General features: G+C 51.7%; 1 protein-coding gene across 6 annotated transcripts in view; it reads left to right on the top strand.

Moving 5' to 3' along the window:
• Positions 1-483: 483 nt before the first annotated feature.
• The window catches only part of TBC1D14 (TBC1 domain family member 14), a 123,839-nt gene continuing 99,721 nt past the window's right edge, over positions 484-24,601 (top strand). For 4 of the 6 annotated variants that reach the window (XR_013417746.1, XR_013417747.1, XM_078003140.1 and 1 more), the window contains exons 1-2: positions 1,173-1,328; positions 14,637-15,375. Coding sequence is in view for 4 of the 6 variants with exons in the window: in XM_078003140.1 (XP_077859266.1) it covers positions 14,654-15,375 (722 nt within the window). In the remaining 2 variants the exon portion in view is untranslated. Of the gene's footprint in view, positions 887-1,172; positions 1,329-14,636; positions 15,376-24,601 lie in introns of those variants that run through there. The other 2 variants (XM_078003141.1, XM_078003139.1) reach the window with 1 other exon arrangement.

Below are 24,601 nucleotides of genomic sequence, written 5' to 3'. Positions count from 1 at the left end.
GCCAAAGCCAAGTGGAAATCCAGGCCTTCTGGTTCCCAGCGCTGGGTCTCTCCTCTTGCCCTCAAGTCCCCAGAATCTAAGGACAACCCAATAAACAGTCAAATACCTACTACTTGCCAGGTCCAGGGAAAATAGCAGTAAACAAGATAATCCCGGCTTTCCTCATGGAACCCACAGTCTAGAAGGGGAATGAAGACCCAGTGCCCGTCAACAGGGGCTTCTGTCTACCAACTTGTGGAGGGCCCTGGGGCAGGGAACCCGGTTTCTGCCCCTCTCAGCTACTGACCCACCCGGGTCCTTGGGCGAAGGGCTTCATCTCTGAGTTCGTTTCCCGCTTTGTACAATGGCTATGATCATAGATCCCGTCTCTGGAGTTTGTGCAATGTTGAAGCCAAAGATGTAGATAACGCCAGGCCAGTGGCTTCCAAATCCGCGTGCACATTACACAGCTTCCTAAACTGATGATGCTTCCATCTCATCTTCAGAGACTGTCACTTAATCGGCCTGGGCTTCGGAATATTAAGAGCTCTGCAGGCAATGCTAAAGTGCAGACCAGTTTGGGAATTACAGCGCCAGGCACTGTGTCACAGCGCGATTACGAGAGAACGTTCGGAAAAGCCCTTTATAGATTGAGACTGAGGCCGGCTGGGAGGACGCCACGGCGCCGCTCCCAAGACCACTGCGGCGGGGCCTGAGCCCCGGTGTCACGCAGACCTTCCCTTCCGCGGCGGGGCCCGGGCTGTCTCCGGCACACCGGCCGGGACAGGGGCGCCCCATCGATGCGCTCCGCCGCTCGGCTCCCTACGCCTGAGCCCTGCCCGCTCGAGCCCCTTCCCCCTCCCGGCCGCTTCCCACTTCCAAGATGGCTGCGGGTACAGCCGACCAGGTAAGGGGGCCTCTGTCGGATGTCCGCGGGGGCTCTGCGGGCACAAAGGCCCGCTCAACGCAGTCCCTCGCCACTCCGGTTGGTTCTCGGGAGAAAAAAGGGCTGGCGACGCCGCTCCGGAGGCCCGCGGCGGGCGGCCCCCGGAAGAGGGACAGTCGGGCGAGCGCCGAGCTCTAGACGCGGCGGCACGGGCGGAAGAGCGGGCGCGGGCCGGCAGGGGCGGGGCGCAAGTGCGTGGGGGCGTGTTCAGGGGCGGGCGAGGGGGCGGGGCGAAGCGAGGGTGCGCGCCGCTGTTCGCCGCGGGCTGCTCGCGCGCACCTGCGGGCCGGACCGGCTGCCTACCGCGCGCCCGGCGTCTTCGCAGCGCGAGTTGCGGGTCCTGCGGGGTCTGGGCTGCGGGCCCGCGGGTCCCGGGGATGGCGTCGGAGCCGCGCTAACTCCGGTACTGAGAGCCTCCCGCGGGGGACGGGCCGCGGGCCGCGGGCCGCGAGGGAGGGCAGGGCGCGCGGGGCCGCCACCTGCTGCAGCGCCGGCCGAGGCGGGGAGCGGCCGGGGCGAGGCGGGTCGCCGGGCGCGGGTCCTGCTGGGTGTCCCTCGCCGCGCGGCCGCGGCTTCTGCACGCCAGGGCAGCGCGTGCGTGACGCCCGGGGTGCCGTCGCGGGGCCTCCGGGGCTGGGGCGACGCTCGGGACTCGGCGGCCCTCGCGGAGGCGCGCGCTGTGTCCCGCTCCTTTCCCGGAACTTGACGAAAAGTTTTCCTCCTCCGACGCGAGGCTCCCGGCCTGAGAGGAGGCGGCTGGGTGCGCCAGACCCCGACCCCGGAGTCCCCTTCCACCTCGGACGCTCAGCCCCCAGGGCAGCGGACCCTCCTCCTTGGAGCCCCTGACCCCCCTTTCATCTCGGACGCCTCTACCCCTGGAGTCCCTGATCCGCGGAATCCCCTTTCATCTCGGAGCCCAGACCTCCTTGGACCTCCACCCCACGCGAACCCTCTGTCCCTGGGCTAGGGAATCCCCCTGCCTCCGCCTCGGAGACTCCCATTCCCGGGCGGCTGAGACCCTGGCCTGGGGACCCTCTCGGGGCCGGGGTAGCTGCCTTGAGGAGTGAGTCCAGGGACTCCTGGCCCCCTCCCGCCAGGAGTCTCTCTAGGCTGTGGGGCCCGGCCCTGATGGGAACGGCTGGTCAGGAGGATAGGGGAATGACCCTGCGGGTCCCGGAGTGACTGCGCCTGACCAGGCCACGTGAGGTCGTTTCTGTCTTAAAGTTGCATAGGACGCCGTTTTCCCCAGCGTGGAATTGGAAGTTTTGCTTGGAAAGGTTTTATGGGCACCGGTGCCTTTTGACCCTACTGGAGGCCCCGGGGCATCACCTTGGTTATTTCACGCAGTGAGGCTAGCTGAGGAGGGTAGTCGTGGTGGGGTCTTGGGGACAAAATGCTCACTGTCTTGCCCCCAGTATTGTAGGATGTTAGCACCTAGTTACTGTCTTGTCTGGCTTTTATAGAGGTGGGTTGCCTGTTGGAAACTGGTAGTCGCTTTGCCTGGACTGGGCTAGTCCTTAGAGCAGTCTTAGAACACTTCCTGTTGCCCAGTTTATCTGGCCAGTACCAAGCCATATCTCAGTTTGGGTATGGCTTCCCCTCTCCGACCAACCCTCTTACTGCTTCTTTGCTGTGTGTTTGACCCCTTGAGATTGTGGGCTCCACAATCCTAATGAGATCTCCAGTCCTACTGAGAACCTGGCATGAACTTGGTGCTCAGGGTCATTGGGTGAAAACACCTTTTGGGAAACATCAAGGGTGTCAGCTGAGACTAAGGGAGACAGAGTAACTGGCTTGGAGCCACCCAGATGGGGAGAGGCAGAGATGGGATTCAAAGTGAGGCAGGCTACTGGGCCAGGCTCTGCTCACCTTGGTGTCCTCCGCTGTCCCAGCGCTTTGCACTGAGCTGGGCTTGATTCCTGTTTGTACAACTGAGTTTTCACCGTCTGCCCCCAGCCTACCCTCTCACATTCAGCCTGGGCTCTGCCTGGCCTGGCTTCTGCTGTTCCCCTGTATTCCTTTAGCCCCTGCAGTTCCTCAGCATTGGGTGTGCTGTCTCCACCCCACTCCCCGTTTAGTGAGTGAACTCCTGTCTTTCATGCCTCCACCTTCCCTCCTCTACTCTGGGTTGATTCCTTAGCTGGTGCACTGTAGAAGGCCTCTCTCAGAGTCAGAGCAGCTTGTTTGAATCTCTCTCCCACATTGGTCAGAGCTTCTAACCTTGAGTCCTAGCCTCAGCACAGGATGCCTGCCCTGCAGGTCGGCGGTGGCTTGGGGAGTCTTTGAGACCTTGGAAAAGATTTGTTGTCAGTATAAACATTAATACATAGAGAATACAAGAGGATTTTAGGAAAGTGAGTATGTGTTGTTAACTTAAAAAAAATTTTTTTTAGAGATGGAGTCATGCTATGTTGTCCAGACTGGATCTGAACTCCTGGGCTCAAGCGATTCTCCCGAGTAGCTGTGGTTACAGGAACACACCACCATGACCAGCTGAACGTGTGTTTTAGGACTGTGTATAAATAAAGTTTTGGCCGGGCGCAGTGGCTAATGCCTGTAATCCCAGCACTTTGGGAGGCTGAGGTGGGTGGATCACAAGGTCAGGAGATTGAGACCATCCTGGCCAACATGGTGAAACCCCGTCTATACTAAAAATACAAAAATTAGCTGGGTGTGGTGGCAATGCGTGCCTGTAATCCTAGCTACTCGGGAGGCTGAGGCAGGAGAATTACTTGAACCCAGGAGATGGAGGTTGCAGTGAGCCAAGATCGTACCACTGCACTCCAGCCTAGTGACAGAACTAGACTCCGTCTCAAAAAAAAAAAAGAAAGAAAGTTTCTTGGGCCCGGGTGGTTTAGAATTCTTGATTGTCCATCTGGAAGGCTCACAGGGACTGGTCTGCTTGACTAGTCAGTTGATTTTAAAGATAGGGAAGTTGAGGCCCAGAGCCCCGTCAGTATCACACAGCAGGTGTGAGGAGAGAGTCTGGTGACAGGAAGAAGCTGTACTTTGTGGCCTTGTAGACACAGACTGGCTGTGTCTGGCCTTGCTTATGCAAATGGTTGCTAAAATAGTGGGGCTGAGTTGGCTGGCCCTATCCGTGTCCAGGAAAGAATAACACCAGCCAACATTTTCTAAGGCTTACCCTGTGCCAGGCACGATTTTAAGGACTTTATGTGGATTTCTTCCCCTAATCCTGTCAACTGCCTAACCCAATAGGGTCTCTTATTGTCTTCGTTTTACTGCAAGGAAAGAAACCAAGGTGCAGGGAAGTTAAGAAATGAGTCCAAGCTCACACAGCTAGTGAGCAAAGGAGCTGGGACTTGAACCCAGGCAGCCTGCTGCTGGAACCTGCATTATTTTTTCCCTCCTGTTTATTTTGTTTCTTTTTTTATTTTGTTTTGTTCTGTTCTATTCTATTCTATTCTATTTTTTGAGACGGCATTTCGCTCTTGTCAACCAGGCTGGAGTGCAATGGCGTGATCTCAGCTCACTGCAACCTTTGCCTCCCAGGTTCAAGTGATTCTCCTGCCTCAGCCTCTAGAGTAGCTGGGATTACAGGCATGTGCCACCAGGCCTGGCTAATTTTGTATTTTTAGTGGAGATTCGCCATAGTGGGGCTTTGCCATATTGGCGAGGCTGGTTTTGAACCTCTGACTTCAGGTGATCCACCTGCTTCGGCCTCCCAAAGTGCTGGGATTACAGGCGTGAGCCACTGCGCTTGGCCTATTTTATTTTTAAAACTTCATATGAAGCCTAACATGCATACACGGAAGTGTAAGAATGGTTAAGTGTTCAGCTTATGAATGATCAGGGTTATTGGGTGAATACACCTTTTGGCAACATTAAAGGAGCTGAGAAGAAGGGGGATAAAGTTTAGGGACTGTATTCATAAGTATGCCAGCAGGCCATGTATGAACTTTGATGTCAGATCTGGTTTGAACTCAGTTTCTGTTGCTGTGTGACCTTGGGTGCGTAACTTAGCCTCTCTGAATCTCATCGTTTCTTCAGTGCCCTTGGCAGGCTTGTGATTATTAGAGCATGTGATGGCTCCCCGCGTGTTTGGTACATGCTAAATGCTCAGTAAATGATTTCTCTTATTAATAATTAAGATTATAAACTAGACCGGCTTTAAGTAGTCTAAATATCTTCCTAATGTATCATTGGCCTCCCAGTCACTTCACAAGTACTTAGGAAAATTAGTTAATTAGTAATTTACCAAATCACTAAGTGAAGCTGAAACATTTTGCATTGAATGTCTTTAATTTAAAATGTCTCTGCCAGGCGCCCCTGGCTCATGCCCCTAATCCCAGCAGTTTGGGAGGTTGAGGGGGGTGGATCACTTGAGCTCAGGAGTTCAAGACCAGCCTGGGCAACATAGTGAAACCCTACAAACAAACAAACAAACAAACAAACAAACAAAAAATTAGTTGGGTGGGTGTGGTGGCATGCGCCTTGTGGTCCCAGCCACTCGGGATGCTGAGGTGGGAGGCTCGCTTGAGCCTGGGAGGCAGAGGTTGCAGTGAACCAAGATCAGACAACTGCACTCCAGCCTGGGTGACAGAGACCCCATCTCAAAAAAAAAAAAGTTCCACCTGTGCCTTTAATCATAACCAGTGGTCAGTGTAAGTTAAGAGCTCCTTAGGGTTGTGAAGGAGCCTTTGAGGACCCTGAACAATAACCCCAGTTTCTGCCTGGTTTGCTGAAACATACGTGGGCTGAAACTTAAACAGCGTTGTGTTAAGTTCCAAGTGTCTGAAAGTTGCCACTCACCCTCTGGAGGAATATGTGAGCTTCTAGGAAATTTTTTTCAGGACTACTTTTATTCTAAAGAATCACCCATTTAAAAGCCAAACTACTTTTATAATGGCCTTTTCCATTTTACATAATGCAAATCAATCCATTGTTTTAGGCCGTGTGTGTAGCAGTGCAAAGAGTAAGTGCCCCAGCTACCCAGGCTAGCCCAGCACAGCTCTGTTACTACGTAGCACCCTTTAGACCTCAGTCTTCTGTCAGCTCTTTGGATGGTTGTGGAGGTGACAGAACTAGTGGATATAGACATGGAACGCAGTGCCCGATGTGTCGTCTGCGCTTGGGGAGCGGAGGCAGCTGCTCATGTTCGTGAGCCTGGAACGTCCAGTCCTTTCTGCCAGAGCCAGGACTTGAATTAAAACAGAGAAAGAGGCCAGGCTCAATGGTTCACATCTGTAATCCGCTGAGGTGGGCGGATCACGTGAGGTCGAGTTTGAGACCAGCCTGGCCAACATGGTGAAACCCTGGCTCTACTAAAAATACGAAAATTAGCCGGGCGTGATGGCGGGCGCCTGTAATCCCAGGACTCTGGGAGGCCGAGGTGGGCAGATCACTTGAGGTCAGGAGTTCGAAACCAGTCTGGCCAATATGGTGAAACCCCATCTCTACTAAAAAAAATAAAAATGCAAAAAATTAGCCAGGTGTGGTGGTGGGCACCCGTAATCCCAGCTACTCGGGAGGCTAAAGCAGGAGAATTGCATGAACCCGGGTGGCAGAGGTTGCAGTGAGCCGAGATTGTGTCACTGCACTCCAGCCTGGGCAACAAGAGTGAAGCTCCATCTCAGGAAAAAAAAAAATAATAATAATAATATAATCCAGAAGTCGCCAGGTGCAGTGGCTCACGCCTGTAATCCCAGCACTTTGGGAGGCCGAGATGGGCGGATCACGAGGTCAGGAGATCGAGACCATCCTGGCTAACACGGTGAAGCCCTGTCTCTACTAAAAAATACAAAAAAAAAAAAAAAAAATTAGCCGGCCGTGGTGGTGGGCCCCTGTAGTCCCAGCTACTTGGGAGGCTGAGGCAGGAGAATGGTATAAAGCTGGGAGGCGGAGCTTGCAGTGAGCCGAGATTGCGCCACTGCACTCCAGCCTGGGCGACAGAGTGAGACTCTGTCTCAAAAAAAAAAAAGAAAAGGCCGGGCGCGGTGGCTCAAGCCTGTAATCCCAGCACTTTGGGAGGCCGAGACGGGCGAATCACGAGGTCAGGAGATCGAGACCATCCTGGCTAACACGGTGAAACCCCGTCTCTACTAAAAATACAAGAAAATTAGCCGGGCGAGGTGGCGGGCGCCTGTAGTCCCAGCTACTCGGGAGGCTGAGGCAGGAGAATGGCGTGAACCCGGGGAGGCGGAGCTTGCAGTGAGCTGAGATCTGGCCACTGCACTCCAGCCTGGAGCACAGAGCAAGACTCTGTCTCAAAAAAAAAAAAAAAGAAAAGAAAAAAAAAGAATCCAGTAGTCAGTGGCCAGAGCTGAGATGATGGCAGGCTTGGCAGTAAAGGTGAACACACCCCCCTTTGAGGATCAGATAGGACAGTGCCCCCTTGCCACTGGGGTTTGAAGAGGCAGCTGTCCTGTGGAGCGTCCAGAGAGGAGCCGGGACAGGAGAGCTTCATGCTCCAGCCCTGGGAAGAGGCTGCCCGTGGATGTCTACACAGACGGCAGCATGACTTCTCCCTGAAGCCACTAAGTGGATGTTTTTACCCCGTGGGAACACACCTAGATCGTTTGGTTTGGCCTTTGTAAACAGTTGCTTTTATTTATGAAGACTTGGGTCAAGACCATTCCCACTGCTTTTTAAGGAGGAGAAAATCAAGCAGTTGCTTCTAGACGGGATTGTTTTCCAAAGCCCCATGCAGAGTCACTGGCAGAGCTACCCTCTGCTTTCTGACTTGTACTGAAGTGAGGATTGTGGCTCTGGTGGAGTGACAGTTGATTGAATCCCTCGGGGGCAGCTGTCCTCTTTGCTTCCTGCGGAACTGAGTCTTGTGACAGGTAAATACAATTCAGATGGCCTCGTTGCATGGAATGGAAACGGTCTTTCTCTTATCCATACTTCATATCTTTCTGTTGGCCGGAAAGTGATGACTCATCACCATTTGACTTGGGTTCAGTGTCTTCCATGGCAGGGTGCTGGGCCAGGCGCTGGGTCCGTTCCTCCTGTGCCTACCTAGGGGTGCGTACCGCAGTGGTCACTGTTGCAGTGGGATGCTGTCACTAGGACGTTAGTGATTGGGACTTTGGAAAACATCTGTCGAGGGAGGAATTTTCACTTTCCTGACCATCATGTGTTGACAGCGTTCCTCACCATCTGGTCTAGCCTCTAACCAGTGTGTAGGCTGGTCACTGCTCAGCTGCTGGTGTGCACTGTCCGGGAACTTGGTGGCAGGGGATTTCTTCCTCGTAGTCTTACCTCCAGCTCTCACCAAGTTCTTGGAACATAATCCAGCTCTCAGCAGATGTTTCTTGGATGGGACTGTCCCTGAAATCTGCCCACTTAAGACCTCAGTTGTTAGTAGTAATTAATTCAGCAAGTAGATTTTTGAAACCTTAATCCATGCCAGGCATTTAACCAGAGAATAGTTCCCAGAAATGATTAGCGCTGTGGCTGCCCGAAGCGTAGAATCCAGTGAGGAGAGCCACCTGAGAACAGCCGTAAGATAGCTGTTTCAGGCAGGGTGTGGCCAAAAGGAGCCTAGGAGGAAGGAGGCCTGGCAGCTTTCTGGGAGAGGCAGGGAAGGCTTTTCAGAGGAGGTGGCTTTTGAAAACACCAATTGAGTGTCTCCTTGTGCCACACCCTACCAGGGCTCTGAGGCCCCTGATGGCCTACCTGAGGAGGGCACCCCAGGTGGTGGTGAGTAGGGCTGAGTGGGCTGGTGGTGGGGGCAGGTAGGTGGCCGGGTGCAAGTGCACAAGGCTAGAGAGGCAGGTAGAGACGGATCAGGAGGGCCCTGTGTGCTGGCTTGGGGAAGTCAGGCTTAGTTTGTCTTCTATAAACGTGGACTTGGAGGCAGGCCATCTGCAGTTGGTCTCCTGGCCAGCGTCCAGAGTCCACCCATTAGCCTTGTCTCAGAAGCACACACCTTGTTTGTACAACTTCCCCTATGAAGGGTACTATCAGGTGGCAGGTGGCCTGGCGTGCAGCTTCTGCCCTAGTGGCACCAGGCGGAAGTGCTTGAGGACAGGTGGCCTTGGCCCTTGCAGAGTTTGGTTTTAAAGTGTGTTGCAAGCGGAAGTACATTTTCCCTTTTAGGCTTATTTCCCTGAAGACTGACGCCCTCTCTGAGGTTTAAGAAACTTAACTGGACTTGGGACCAACAAAGACCTCAAAGTTGGCTCAACTTCTCCGTAGGAGAGGCCCTCGGGCTGCTGTCCCTGGCCCCCCGACGGCAGAGGAGATGAGTAGAGAAAGGTTTTCTTTCTCGACTTAAAGCCAGATGGCTTTGGGCTCTGCCAGACCTTCCTTCCTTCTTCCTGTGCTTTCTTCTTGGCGGCAATTCAGGGAAGGGTCCTTGGACTGCCATGAATGAAATCCTATAGTTTCACCAAAATGGTTTCCAATTCCAGACGTGAGTGATGCCTTCTGTTTACCCAGGCACTGATTTTCCTAGGAAGGATATACTTTTTTGTGTTCCTGTCTACTCTGTCATCAGAATTTGCATTCTAACCTGCATCTCTTTTGTGGCTTACATTTGTGTTTTGCTGTACTAGGAAATAAAGGGAAGCGGCACGTTCACTGGGCACCTACTGTGTGTCAGTTAGGGGCTGGATTTGCCGGTGGCTTCACCAGACCTCATTTCTTTTGTCCTCAGACCAGCCTGTGAGCTATAGGGTATTGTCCCATTTTACTGCTGAGAAAGAGGGAAGTTGAGGCTCAGAAGGGTTAAGCACCTCATTTGAGGTCGCCTTACCTGGCAGCTGGCAGAGCCAGAATTTCAGTGGGGCCTGCGAGAGGCCCTCAGCTCTGTTTAGCATGAGGATTTCCTCTTACATGTGTGGCTTTTTGCCAGTTTGATCTGTTAGAGTGTTGATGGTGTTTTGATAATTCGAATGACCTTGACATTGTCAAAGATGAGCTCTTAGTTGTGTGCTGAAAATGTTTCTTACTCTATTTTCCTTTTAATTAAAGTGTACGTAGAACTTCTAAATCGGTATACATTTGAATCAACCTGGATTATATCTTTACTTTTGTGAATTCTGTTGTTTCCTAACGTAGAAACTTGAGGGATTCTTCCCGAGCAGGGGACACACAGAGGGTCTGCAGTGGCCCTGCCTTGGAGGGCTCATGGCTCTGGGGAAGAGCAGGGACGGCTGTGAAACACTGAAAACGTGTTCACGTGTGGGGAGGTGATGTCCGGATTCTTTCAGATCATGCCCAGAGTTTTTGCTCTATAGGTTGGAGAAACATTTTATTTTTTGCAGCACTTGGATAATTTCACCTTTTTTTTTTTTTTTTTTTTTAGACGGAGTTTCGCTCTTGTTGCACAGACTGGAGTGCAGTGGCATGATTTCAGCTCACTGCAACCTCCACCTCTCGGGTTTGAGCTATTCTCCTGCCTCAGCTTCCCAAGTAGCTAGGATTACAGGCATGCACCACCATGCCTGGCTAATTTTGTATTTTTAGTAGAGATGGGGTTTCACCATGTTGGTCAGGCTGGTCTCGAACTCCTGACCTCAGGTGATCCGCCCGCCTCAACCTCCCAAGGTGCTGGGATTACAGGCATGAGCCACCATGCTGGCCTATAATTTCACTTTTGTATTAAACTCTACTTTTGTCTGTATTTTGGCCTTAGTGTAGTACAGTGTGGTTCTAATTTCTAAGAAAAGTTGATTATCGGCCGGGCGCGGTGGCTCACGCCTGTAATCCCAGCACTTTGGGAGGCAGAGGCGGGCGGATCACAAGGTCAGGAGATCGAGACCACGGTGAAACCCCGTCTCTACTAAAAATACAAAAAATTAGCCGGGCGCGGTTGTGGGCGCCTGCAGTCCCAGCTACTCGGGAGGCTGAGGCAGGAGAATGGCGTGAACCCAGGAGGCGGAGTTTGCAGTGAGCTGAGATCGCGCCACTGCACTCCAGCCTGGGCGACAGAGCGAGACTCCGTCTCAAAAAAAAAAAAAAAAAAAAAAAAGAAAAGTTGATTATCAATTACTGTAACACTGTGATTAAATAATCCTCCCTTACTCACTGGGTCGTATTTCAAGTTTTTATTTTTTATATTTCTTTATATTTCTTTCTTTATTTATTTATTTTGAGATGGAGTCTCGCTCTGTCACCCAGGCTGGAGTGCAGTGGTGCTATCTTGGCTCACTGCAACCTCCGCCTCCCGGGTTCAAGCGATTCTCCTGCCTCAGCCTCCTGAGTAGCTGGGATTACAGGTGTGTGCCACCACGCCCAGCTAATTTTGTATTTTTAGTAGGGGGGGGGTTTCACCATCTTGGTCAGGCTGGTCTCGAACTCCTGACCTCGTGATCTGCCTGCCTTGGCCTCCCAAAGTACTGGGATTACAGGCATGAGCCACTGCACCTGGCCTATTTATTTATTTTGAAACAGGGTCTTGTTGTGTTGCCCAGGCTGGAGTGCCATGGCGCTGTCATAGCTTACTACAGTCTTGAACTCCTGGACTCAAGAGATCTTCCTGCCTCAGCCTTCTCAGTAGCTGAGACTACAGTTGTGCACTACCATGCCTGGCTAATTTTTACTTTTGGTAGAGATGGGGGGTCTCACTGTGTTGCCCAGGCTGAATCAGATATTTATATGTAGTTGAGTCTATTTCTGAATTCTGCATTTCATTTCATTCCTTCACATTTCTATTTTTGCCTCAGCGCTGCACTCTAACTGGCTCCTTCAGTTTCTGGGAAGGAGGGAGATGACTCCCCTCCCTGTCTCTCCTTTGTTTTTCTGGAGACAGGATTGTGCCTGTTGCCCAGGCTGGAGTGCAATGGTGATCATAGCTCATTGCAGCCTTGAACTCCTGGGCTCCAAGTGGTTCTCCTGCCCCAGCCTCCTGAGTAACTGGGACTACAGACATGAGCCACTGCACCTGGCTCCCCTTTTTCTTCTTTTAATTAATTTGCTTTTGCTATGTTGACACTGAGAGGCAGGCCAGGCTTCCTAATTAGGAGCATGTAGGCTCCTTACAAAAGCTGACACCCAAGCAGGAGTGGTTTCATTCTTTCTTCTGTGCTTGAAGACCTTCAGCTCCTCTCTGTTTGACGATAGCAGCTACCAACAAAGTGCCTGTTGGGGGCCAGGTGACTATTCAATGCTTTTCTTGTGGTACTTAATTCTCCCAAGGCAATATAGAGCCCAGGAACGTCTGAGTCCAAAGCCCTGTTCTTTATGTTGTTCTCTTGTATGGACCAGATTTAAACACACCACCTGATTTCTTTTTTACTTTGAGACGGAGTTTTGCTCTTGTTGCCCAGGCTGGAGTGTAGTGGCGCGATCTCTGCTCACTGCCACTCTACCTCCCGAGTTCAAGCAATTCTCCTCCTGAGTAACTGGGGTTACAGGCATCTGCCACCACGCGCAGCTAATTTTTTGTAATTTTAGTAGAGACGGGGTTTCACCATGTTGGCCAGGCTGGTCTGGAACTCCTGATCTCAGGTGATCCACCTGCCTCGGCCTCCTATAGCGCTGGGATTTCAGGCATGAGCCACTGCCCCTGGCCATTTTAAAGAAAAACAAAGGTAGCTGTCGGGGTTCTCAGTGTGCTGGGACTGTGCTCTCCAGGCTAGTGTGCTGCATACCCTCCCTTCCTCATTTGTCTTAGGCCAGAGAACTTGATTATTTATTTATTTATTTTTGAGACAGGGTCTCATTCTGTCGTTCAGGCTGGAGTGCAGTGGTGTTATCAGGGTTCCCTGCAGTCTTAACCTCCTGGGCGGGCTCAAGTGATCCTCCCACCTCAGCCTTTCAAATAGCTAGGACCACAGACATGTGCCACCACACTCAGCTAATTTTTAAATTTTTTTAAAGACAAGGTCTCCCATTGTTGCCTAGGCTTGCTCTTGAGTTCCTAGGCCCAAGCGATCCTCCTGCCTCTACCTCCCAAAGTGGTGGGATCACAGGCATGAGCCACCATGCCTGGTTAGGCCAGAGAACTTTATTTTTTATTTTTTTATTTTTTGAAATGGAACCTCGCCCTGTCACCCAGGCTGGAGTGCAGTGGCATGATCTTGGCCCACTGCAACCTCCACCTCCTGGGTTCAAGTGATTTTCCTGCCTCAGCCTCCCTGAGTAGCTGGGATTATAGGCATGTACCACCACACCTGGCTAATTTTTTTTTTTTTTTTTTTGAGACAGAGGCTTGCTCTGTTGCCCAGGCTGGAGTGTAGTGGCATAATCTTGGCTCACTGCAACCTCCGCCTCCTGGGTTCAAGCAATTCTCCTGCCTCAGCCTCCTAGTAGCTGAGATTACAGGCACATGCCAGCAAGCCTGGCTAATTTTTGTATTTTTAGTAGAGATGGGGTTTCGCCATGTTGGCCAGGCTGCTCTTGAACTCCTGACCTCAAGTGATCTGCCCGCCTCGGCCTCCCAAAGTGTTGTGATTACAGGTGTGAGCCACCACGCCTGGCCATGCCAGAGAACTTTAGACATGGCCTTAGATGTGTGCGTGTGATTAACAGATTTTATTTTAGAGATAGGGTCTTTCTCTGTTACCCAGGCCAGAGTGCAGTGGTGTAATCATGGCTCACCGCAGCCTAAAACTTCCCAGGCTGAAGTGATCCTCTGACCTCAGTCTCCAGAGTAGCTTGCACTACAGGCATGTGCCACCACCCTGAGCTGATTTTTTTTAGTTTTTTGTAGAGACATGGTCTTGTTATGTTGCCCAGGATGCACTGACGGTTTTGACTCTACTCACTCAAACCTCGGAGGTTGTGGTCTTGACTCTCTTTTATTAATTATCTTCACTGAGCTGGCCTTCTGACCTGGGTTTGTGTAATCCTAAACCAAGCCTTTCTAACCTACGTGTGGTCTCCTTTGGGGTCCTGTAGATCCCAGCTCTGCGGTTAAACAGCAGGGTGATCTTAGACCCGTTTCTTAGTCTGGCCAAGCCTCGGTTTCTTCCGTGGTAAAGGGGATACTGTGCCCAGCCTTGTAGATGCATGTAAGCGTGACTGAAACATTTGTGGAGAGGCCTTGCTGCTGCAGATGGCATGCATAATTTATTTTGTTGTTGTTTTCCGTCTTAATGAAGATATCTTAGGATTTTAATGCTGTCTCAGAACAAGTAGATCTTTGACATATGTATGGGTTATGGATTCACACCCCCGTCCCCCAAGTCCAGTTCTCACGCTCCCCGTGCTGTCCTGGGGATGAAGATGTGACTGGTAGGGGCAGTGATGATTATTTTTACCTCGGGTACATCCTTTGTTTGGGTTATCTTCCCGCTGTGTTATATCATGACAATGTATGTTAAAACTCTAGCTTCTGGGCCAGGCGTGGTGGCTCATGCCCATAATCCCAGCACTTTGGGAGGCCGAGGTAGGCGGATTGCTTGAGGTCAGGAGTTTGAGACCAGCCTGGCCAACATAGGGAAACCCTGTCTCTACTAAAAATACAAAAATTAGCTGGGCTTGGTAGCGCACGCCTGTAATCCCAGCTGCTTGGGAGGCTTAGGCACAAGAATCGCTTGAACCTGGGAGGCAGAGGTTTGCAGTGAGCTGAGATGGCGCCACTGCACTCCGACCTGGGCGACAGAGTGAGACTCTGTGTCAAAAAACAAAAACAAAAACCACCTCTAGCTTCTGGACTTGAATCAAAACTTGGGTATGTGGAACCTTTTCAAGGCTTTCTCCTTTAAGTGGGAGATGAGACCATTTCAGCTGTGTGTCAGAGGTGTGGCATCTTTGAATTTTATATCCACTTTAATTTCCAGGTTTGTGTTTTTTCTAGTTTCTCCTTGGACCAAGATGACTGATGGAAAACTCTCCACCTCTACAAATGGCGTAGCCTTGATGGGCATTCTGGATGGTCGACCAGGAAACCCCCTTCAGAACCTGCAACACGTCAATCTCAAGGCGCCCCGACTCCTCTCAGCGCCTGAGTACGGGCCCAAGCTGAAACTCAGGGCTTTAGAAGACCGGCATAGCCTCCAGTCCGTGGACTCAGGGATTCCTACCCTGGAGATCGGGAACCCGGAGCCTGTGCCCTGCAGCGCGGTCCACGTGAGGAGGAAGCAGTCCGACTCCGACCTCATCCCCGAGCGGGCCTTCCAGAGCGCCTGCGCACTGCCGTCCTGTGCGCCACCAGCCCCCAGCAGCGCTGAGCGGGAACAGAGCGTGCGCAAATCCTCCACGTTTCCCAGGACAGGCTATGACTCGGTAAAGCTCTACAGCCCGACCTCCAAAGCCCTGACCCGCAGCGATGATGTGTCTGTCTGCAGTGTGTCCAGTCTTGGGACAGAGCTGTCCACCACGCTGTCTGTCAGCAATGAGGACATCTTGGACCTTGTGGTCACGAGCAGCTCCAGTGCCATTGTGACCCTGGAGAATGACGATGACCCACAGTTTACCAACGTCACCTTGAGCTCTGTCAAGGAAACCAGTGGCTTACACCAGCAGGACTGTATTCATGAAGCTGAGGAGGGGAGTAAATTGAAAATATTGGGGCCGTTTAGTAGCTTCTTCGCAAGGTAATGCCATCTTTGCCCTCTAGAAGAGCGTGGTGGTTGAGTCCAGACCAGTCTCCTTGTTCCTGTCTCACATGTGTTGTGTGTTCTCTGTGGTGTTAGGCAGGCACTGTCTCACACAGATAACTGGGCCTTTTCCCGGAAGCCCGGAGTCCTCTGGGATTGTAAGGACTGGTCTGTTGGGGATTCTGCTCTTCACTGCCCCTGGCTCATTTGCAGTCTGTTGTCACTTCTCTGCCTCTGACCTGCTGTGGCCGTCCCACAGGTGGCCAGCATTACCAAATCGGCAGCCTGAGCCTCTGTGGGGCCCTGTGCACTCATATTAATGTTTCTTGGGCCAAGCAGACGGCAGTGGTGAGGGTGACGCCTGTGAGTAACTCCCATTTCTAGTGCCAGCCCTCACTGGCGTAGTGCAGTGCTGTCATGCCGGGTGTCCTGGCCGTGTCCCCGTGCTCCTGGATGTCTGTGCTCTTGTGTGCGTGCCCTGGCCCTGGCCCTGCCCCTGCCCCTGCTGTGGAGGTGTGTGCCTCACTGCACTACAGCACCGTGCATTCCCACCGTGCTGGACCCGGCCATGCACCCCGTCCCCGTGGGGCCTTGTCACCCAGGTGCTGGAGTTCCTGTGTCTCCCTGAAGCCCTGTGGGGGCCGCACCTTCAGCTTCTGCCTCTCATTTGTGCTCTCAGGCTTTTGTTCAACAAGTGCCTATTTCCTAGGCCCTGTTGTAGGCTGGTCATGTGGGGTAATATGGTGAGAGAAACGATGTTGGGTAATGACTTAGGGTGGGCTTGTGGCCTGGGGGCGGTGGGAGTGGACGCCTTCGTCACACAAGTATATGTGAACTCCTGAACTGTGGCGTGCTGGGAGGAAGGGCACGGGGGCTGTGGAGAATATATGGAGAATCGAGATCTGTGGCCAGGTGCGGTGGAACACTCCTGTAATCTCAACACTTTGGGAGGCTGAGGTGAGTGGAACACCTGAAGGTCAGGAGTTCAAGACCAGTCTGGCCAACATGGCAAAACCCTGTCTCTATTAAAAATACAAAAATTAGCCAGGCATGGTGGTGCACACCTGTAATCCCAGCTACTGGGGAGGTTGAGGCAGAGGTTGCAGTGAGCCGAGATCACGCCACTGCACTCCAGCCTGGGTGACAGAACAAGACTCCATCTCAAAAGAACAAACAAAAAAAAGAATTGTGATGTGCTCCATAGCTGCTCTTTGGAGGGCTCTGGGGCCAGGGCTTGACAGGGGAACATTTCTGCAGTTGACCCTGGCTGCCCCGTGTGTGTGCGTCTCTAGCAGAACCCACGTCAAACACTGCAGTACTGGGTGTCCCTTTGAGATGGTGTGGTGTGCCAGCTGGAGTCAGCTGGAGACTCTGACTGTGGCCAACACATTAACTTATCACTGCCTCAGTTGCTTCATCAACTAAAGAGGATCATCTCAGACAAGCCTAAGCCCAGTTCTGGGTGAGATGGTCTGTGGTGTGGCCTGTGGTTTTGTCGGGAAACCTTCTTCTCAAATGTGCTGACAGATAGGTATCTTGGTACCATGAGCACAGTTCCTGGTTTCAGAACACAGTAACTAAGCGATTGCCCTCAGTGGGAGGAACCCGGGAACTTTGGGGGAGATGTTGTCACTATCCTTTCTGAGGCTGTAGCCGTGTCACGGTGTTGCTGTGGTTAGATTCGTGTGGCGGAACTTCCCTGTGCTCAGACGAGTGTGTTCAACTGTCCCCGCTTATGAACAACACCTGGTACCTGTTCCACACGGTCCTCACGATCCATCCAGAACATACAGAATCAGAAGCTCAGCGAGTAGGGCCTGAGGATGGGTTTTCAGAATCACCTGGGCTTCTTGGCAAATCTGGGAAACCTTGCTCGAAATGGGGTTGGCCGGGAAACAGCATGGTGGAAGGAGTGTGGCTTTGGAATTCAACTGACCTGCACCGTGTCCAGCTCTGTGGCCTTGAGCAAGTTCCTTCACCTCCCAGTCAGTTTTCTCACCCCTAAAACTGTGAGTGGAGGAGCGTGGCACGTGTGCCCATTATGCTGTTGACGAACGCCACACGCTCACCTTTGTCCTTGCGTGTTCTGTCTCCTCTGCCTCACCTAAGAAGTGGGGATAATGAAACCCTTCCTTCCGTGGCAGTGGGGATTAAATGGGTTAGCATGTGAGAAATTTAACGCAGATCCAGACACGTAGTAAACTTTTAAGTATCAGTTGCTTGTGGCGATCATGGCCACGTTGCTGTGTCTGCCGCCGTTGTGATTCAGCTGACTGAGCTGTGTGTGTTGGATCCTCTTCCCCTTTGAAAGGAAGCATCGTTGGTTATGCAATTTCTAGATCATTTCTAAAGCTACTGTTTCTTGAAAATCATACTCAGCTTTGCGCTGCAGGAAACAAGTGTCTCTTATTTTATTCCTTGGTTCCGGTCTCCTTATCCTTGTAATGGCTGTGACATTGTTATTGTGAGCCTCTCTGAACTACCTTTGGGAAGATAATGGAATATAATGAAAAATGACTCAAAACAAGTGATGACATGGACAGAGTCTAGTGTTTTTTTTTTTTTTTTTTGTCCTAGAGTCTTAAAAATGTTACAGAAGAGTTTCCATCTAGAGTTCCTTTGCGGGGAAAGGGTTTCTGTTCCAGAATCTTTAGAGCTCACTAAACATTTTATAGGTGAGTAAATGGAGTTACAGCCAATGTCCATCCACTCAGCCCAGGGCCTGGCCCCCAGCAGGTACCCAGAGGACTGTGGTCATTGTGAGTCTTTGTGGAGGGCAGGGCTGGGGCTAGAGCTGGTCCTCTGGGGTTCCCAGCCCTGGCTTCTGAGCCATCCTGTTACCCCACTTTGTCCCCTCACTGTCTTGCCTTCTGGTTTCCTTGTCCTCAGTGAATCAGTCTCTGGGTTAGGGAAGGACGTGTGGACAGTGTAGTCTAGGAGAACATGCTCAGAGGGAAGGGTAGAGACAGGCAGGGATGATGACCTTGGCTGCTTGATGAGGTGGCCCGGGTGAGATGGGAGGAGGGGAGTGACAGGAGGCTGGCCAGGCCTGACCACAGCCTCCCAGAAGCTGCAGGCCTGGCTTGCTTTTGTCCTTCCCCCACACTAATGAGCACCTGTGTCCCAGACTCCAGCCTGAGCTTTAGAGAGAGTCACTGCCTTTATGGAGCTCACAATCTGATGAGGTAGACACACAAGGCATTTCACAGGCTATGGGGGCGGGCACGAGTGCTGTTACTATGGGTGGGGAGGGGGCGGCACTGCAGCCACGAGTGCTGGTTCAGGAGTTCATGCCGCCTGGCTTCATCGTGAGCCCTCCTGTTGAATCGCTGTGGGCCTTGTGCAAGTTACCTTTCTGAGCCTTAAGTAGGGGATAAAACTACTGTATAAGGTTAGAGATCAAATAGGGCATTTAACTTCTTGGCACTCTGGAAGTAGTAGCTTTCTGTGGTTCTAACAGAAATATTCTCATTTCTAAAAAATAAGTTTTTTTAAAGCTTTCTCTAGTTCTCCCATATTGTGCTGAATTGTGTCAACCTGTTGCTGAAGAAGTCAGAGCAGGGCCTCTCCTGCTGGCCGATGTTTTGGGGTAGATGTGTCTTTGTTGTGGGCGGCTGTCCTGTGCATTGGAGATGCCTTGCAGTTTCCCTGGCCTCCACCCACGAGATGCCAGCGGCACTCCCCCAGTTGTGACAGCTAAAAATGTCTCCAGACATTGCCAGATACCCCAGGGAGGGGCTGGCAGACTCACCCAGCCTTTGAGAATAAGTGCTGGGATTTGCTGCTTTGAAGGAAATTTACTAAAGTAATTTGAGGACGATTTTCATTTGTATAGAAGAGTGGGACCGTGTTAAGGGATCATATGAGTCCAGTGTAGATTAGGAGTATTTGTCTAGAAACCCGGACAGCAAGTGTAAGAGAAAGTCAGTAACATGCTTGGGACGCGTTTATTTTCCACAGGAGATAGGGTTGGGCTCTGTGAAGCCAGGGGTTTAATCTCCTAATCCACATTGGTCTGGAAGTTGAGAATTAGTTTTGACCAAGTACATCGTCTCTTGTGTAGCCCCTTTATGGAGCTCTCAGATGATCTGAGTGCCCATTGCTGAGGAGAGGTGTCTGAACTGCATTGAAGGATCGGGAGCTTGCCCAGTGAAGGTGTGGGGCAGAGGGAACAGCTTGTGACAGGCTGGGAGGTGGGGGCACCTGGCTGTGTTTAAAGAACTGGAATGATGGATTTTTCCAGACCGCTTCCCTACCTGGCTGGGAGCTCCTTGGAGGCCAAGCCTGTGTCTGGTTCACCCTGGCACCAAGGGTAATTCACAGGCAGAGAAGAATATTGGTGATTGAGAGCGGGGGCTGCTGTGGCCCAAGTTTGAACCTCAGCTCTGCCATTTTTGTACTGTGTGATCTTGAGAAAGTCACTTAGCCTCTGCGATCGCCAGTGTGTACTTGAGTGACATGGGGTTAATGGCACCTCTTGTAAAGAGTTAATGTGAGGGGGCCGAGTGCGGTGACTTACGCCTGTAATCCCAGCACTTCGGGAGGCCGAGGCGGGTCGATCACCTGAAGTCAGGACTTTGAGACCAATCTGGCCAACATGGTGAAACCTCGTTTCTACTAAAAATACAAAAATTAGCCGAGTTTCTGTATCCTGCACCAAAAGCTGACTAATTCAAGTAAGTACCGTGAATTTTCATTTACATGTGAGGAAACTGAGGCAAGGGGTGGTTAAGTGGTTTGCCCAAGGATACAGGGAAACAGGAATGAGTTTATGCTTCTAAGGGTTGTTGGGATTAAATGGGAGGGAGTGTACATAGATGTGACACGCTGGGCACATTGCAGGCACATTAATGTCTAGTCTGTGTTTTTATGTTGCCTGACTCTAATTTATTCCTGATTTGGCTGTCTTAGAATTAGCTCTAGTGAACTGAAATGGAACATTGTAACTATGCCTTTTCTGTGCAAACAGTTTGTTAATATGGCTGGTGACTTTGCCGTGGCATTATGGATATACAGTTGGCACCTGCTGTGTGCCTGTGTTGCTGCTGGTGTGTATGAGCTCGTGTGTTGCTGTGATCCTGGGAGGGAGTGCTGGGTGCTGGTCTCTTGATGTCACTGTTTGCTGGTGTGTGGTCTTGGGTAAGGCAGGTAATCAGTCTCTCTGGGGCTCAGTGTCCTTGTTTGCAAAACGAGCTGAGGGGTACGTACTTTACATTAGAGTTGCCACAATGAAAGGACCATTCTGATCAAGGTGTTGGGCTGCAAGTGCCAGGCAGTAGGGAAGCAAGAAGATTCGAAGATGGGCAGACTAGTGCTGGAGGCCACTGGGTCAGTCCCTCTACTGTGTGATGAGGATCTGGAGAGAGATGTGAACAAAGCAGCAAAGCCCGTTGACAGCCCAGAAAGAAATAACAGGGCTGAGATGTCGGCTGGCCTTCGAAAGTGCTGTCCACCCGCATGAGGGTGGAGATGGTGAGGGATCAGCTCGTGCAAAGTCATGGGAGCAGGAGAGAGCCCAGCCTTTCTGGGAAGGTGCCGTAGCATGAGGTGCTCAGGAGGGGCAGGGGTAGGAGAGGAGTCCAGAGAGATGGTGGACGCCCAGATGGGGCAGGACTTTGAGGACGACATTTAGTGTCAAGACTCAAAGCCTGTCACAGCCAGATGGGGTAAGATGAAAGTCTGCACAGGAGCTGATGTGCTGCCTTGATGAGAATGAATTGAACTGTTAGCTTGATAGGGTCGAGATGAGCAGCTCCCTTTGGAGGAGGCAGTTGCCCTGTTCTGAGCTCAGCTTCTGGGCCAGGCTCTTCAGTCGCTTTCTAAAGCATTTCACAGCTCACTGGAGACAGGCTCAGAAAGGCTAACTGCACAGACTGCAGAGCTGCGATTTGAACATTCACTTGTTAACTCCAAAGTCCGTGCTGTTTCTACAAAAGACACCACCCCGTCTCTTACAACACGTGTAACATGATCAGAAAGGGGGACACGCGGGGCTGGGAGAGCAAAAGGAGATGAACGGGAAATCAGAGGTTCTGTGGCGATTTTGCAGGGCAGTAATGGAACTGTGATCCTCTGCGAAAGACAGGAAGTGAGCAGAGCTGTAAGCCGGGTCAGGGAGGCCTGCTGGGTGGCATCTGTCAGGGCACTGAAGCTCCTCAGTGGGAAGACGGTTGGAGAATTGCTTCTTGAGCCATCGCGGGCCAGCAGGATGAGAATACCTCTTCCTCCTCCAGTTACTCCAGGCATTTGAAAGTGTGGGACTCTATCCTGGCTAACACGGTGAAACCCCGTCTCTACTAAAAATACAAAAAACTAGCCAGGCGAGGTGGCGGGCGCCTGTAGTCTCAGCTACTTGGGAGGCTGAGACAGGAGAATGGCGTGAACCCGGGAGGCGGAGCTTGCAGTGAGCCGAGATCACGCCACTGCACTCCAGCCTGGGAGACACAGCGAGACTCCGTCTCAAAAAAAAAAAAAAAAAAAAAAAAGAAAGTGTGGGAGTGAGGCTGGAGCCAGCTGTTTGTCACGAGGACTGCTGCTGGGTTGGTGGCCTTTGTGGGCTGGCCATCGACAGGGGAGGGAGATACAGCAGAATCACTGCAGGTGCTTCCTGGAGGCCTTGAGCCCGAGAGAAGCAGAAAGGATTTTAGCAAGCAAGGAACTCGTAGGATGGTTCCGATTATTCCTCACTAAAAATCTGTGAGGGGGCCAGGCGCGGTGGCTCACGCCTGTAATCCCAGCGCTTTGGGAGGCTGAGGTGGGCAGATCACTTGAGGTCAGGAGTTGGGTAGACCAGCCAGCCTGGATAACATGACGAAACTCCATCTTTACTAAAAATACAAAAATTAGCTGGGCATCATGGTGGGAGGCTGAGGCAGGAGAATGGCGTGAATCTGAGAGGTGCAGGTTGCAGTGAGCTGAGATAGTGCTACTGCACGCCAGCTTGGGTGACAGAGCGAGATTCCATCTCAAAAAAACAAAAAATAAACAAAAAAAACCTGTGAGGGGTCTCAGTGATTTCAGAAACTGGCCTTTAAGTGTTTGCACAGGCACACGCTTACTTGGGTCTTCTTTTTTATTTATTTATTTTTAAAATGTTTTTGAGATGGAATCTTGCTCTGTCGCCTAGGCTAGAATGCAGTGGTGTGATCTCAGCTCACTGCAACCTCTGCCTCCCGGGTTCAAGCGATTCTCCTGCCTCAGCCTCCTGAGTAACCACACCCGGCTAAGTTTTGTATTTTGAGTAGGGACAGGGTTTCACTATGTTAGCCAGGCTGGTCTCGAACTTCTGACCTCGTGATCTGCCCGCCTCAGCCTCCCAAAGTGCTGGGATTACAGGCGTGAGCCACGGCGCCCAGCCTTACTCTGGGTCTTCTGACACTGTTTGGATTCCCCCATCCCAAGGGTTTAAGTTCCCTGGTTGTGCGTTCTTATACCAGGTGGACATTCAGCAGCTCGACTACCTCTCGATTGCAGAATGTCTGCACTTCTTTTCCAGCCACTGGTTTACATAGCTGGTTTCTTACCAAGCATTGATTCAGCACCTGGGAGGTCACTGGTAACCTTGACCCGAGACATTTCTTTAAATCTGGGTGAGCTTCAGTTTGAGGTTGCAGTTCGTGTCTGGAGACGTGCAGCTGATGGTGCCACTGCACACATGGCTGAAAGGAGCCATAGGACGCCATCTGTGTGTTTGTGTGCTGGACACACACAGGAGGTTGTCTGGTTACTGCTGCAGATGCTGTTTGCAGACCTGCCAGTGGTCCAGCCACCTTCAGAAAGAACAGCTGGGCCTGTAAGGGTGTGCCACTTCCCTGTGCTTTGCTGGGCTTTGTTTTCTCTTGGCAGCAAATCACAACCATAACGATCATTTTTTTTGCGTGGCTGCTATGTACCAAGCACTGTGCTAGATTCTTAAATATGTTTCTCATTATATATTCTGTAAAAAAAATATCGCCTAAGCACCTGCCATATGCCAAGGCACTGTTCTAGGTGCTTGGGGTTCATTTGTGAACAAAACAAAGCCCCTGTCCTTGCAGAGCTTATGTGCTAGCAGAGGGCACTGATGGTAAACACAGTGAGTGGATGGAGGGTATGTGCTGGCAGACTTAAGAGCTACGGAGAAAGCCAGCAAGCAGAGGTGGTACAAGGTCCTGGGAGGAACGGAGAAGGCAGGTTACACAATGAACAGGCTGGTCAGGATAGGCCTGAAGGAGAAGGAGAGATTGAAGCAAAGCCTTGGCCAGGTGGGCGGCTCACAGCTGTCTGTAATCCCAGCACTTTGGGAGACCAAGGTGGGCAGATCACCTGACGTTGGGAGTTCAAGACCAGCCTGGCCAACAGGGTGTGAAACCCTGTCTCTACTAAAAATACAAAAATTAGCTGGGCGTGGTGGCAGGCACCTGTAAACCCAACTACCAGGAAGGCTGAGGCAGGAGAATTGCTTGAATCATTCGGGCTTGAACCATGGCGGAAGTTGCGGCGAGCTGAGCTCGCGCCACTGCACTCTGGCCTGGGCGACAGAGCAAGACTCTATCTGGAAAGAAAGAAAGAAAAAAACGTGAAGATGTCAGTCACGAAGTTAACCAAGCGCGTGCCTGGGAGGGGAGTGATCCAGCAAGGGAGAAGGATGCAGGCAGGCCTGATGCATTTGAGCACAGAGGCCCTGGCAGGGACCGAGAGAAGGAAGGGCTAGGGTCGGTGGGACCAGATTCTGTGTGGGCATACAGGCCATTGTATGATGGTGGGTTTGACTTAGAGTGAGTGAGGAGCCACTGAAGAATTTGTGTCTTTTTGAGATGGGGTCTTGCTGCATTGGCCAGCCAGGAGTGCAGTGGCCATTCACAGGTGCAGCCATAGTGCAGTGTGGCCTTGAACTCCTGGGCTCAAACGGTCATCCTGCCTCAGCTTCAGAATAGCTGGGCCTACCATGCCACTGTGCCTGGCTCCTCTGCAGAATTTTGAGCGGAGGAGTTGTCCTGGTTTTTTGCTGCTGCCTAACAGCAGACAAAGTGAGACCCTGTCTCACTTTGTCACCTAGGCTGGATTTCACTGGTGCCATCATAGCTCACTGCAGCCTCGAATTCCTGGGCTCAAGCCATCCTTGCACCACACATTTGGTGGCTGGAAACAACATGGCTGTCCGTCATGGTGTGGCTGGGTTCCCCTCGGGCGCTTATCAGGATGAAACAGCACGTTGGCGGCTGCGTCCGTGTCCCAGGCTTGG

The sequence above is a fragment of the Macaca mulatta genome, chromosome 5, assembly GCF_049350105.2.
Source record: "Macaca mulatta isolate MMU2019108-1 chromosome 5, T2T-MMU8v2.0, whole genome shotgun sequence".
NCBI classification, from domain to species: Eukaryota; Metazoa; Chordata; class Mammalia; order Primates; family Cercopithecidae; genus Macaca; species Macaca mulatta.
This window is presented reverse-complemented; position numbering and strand designations above follow the sequence as displayed.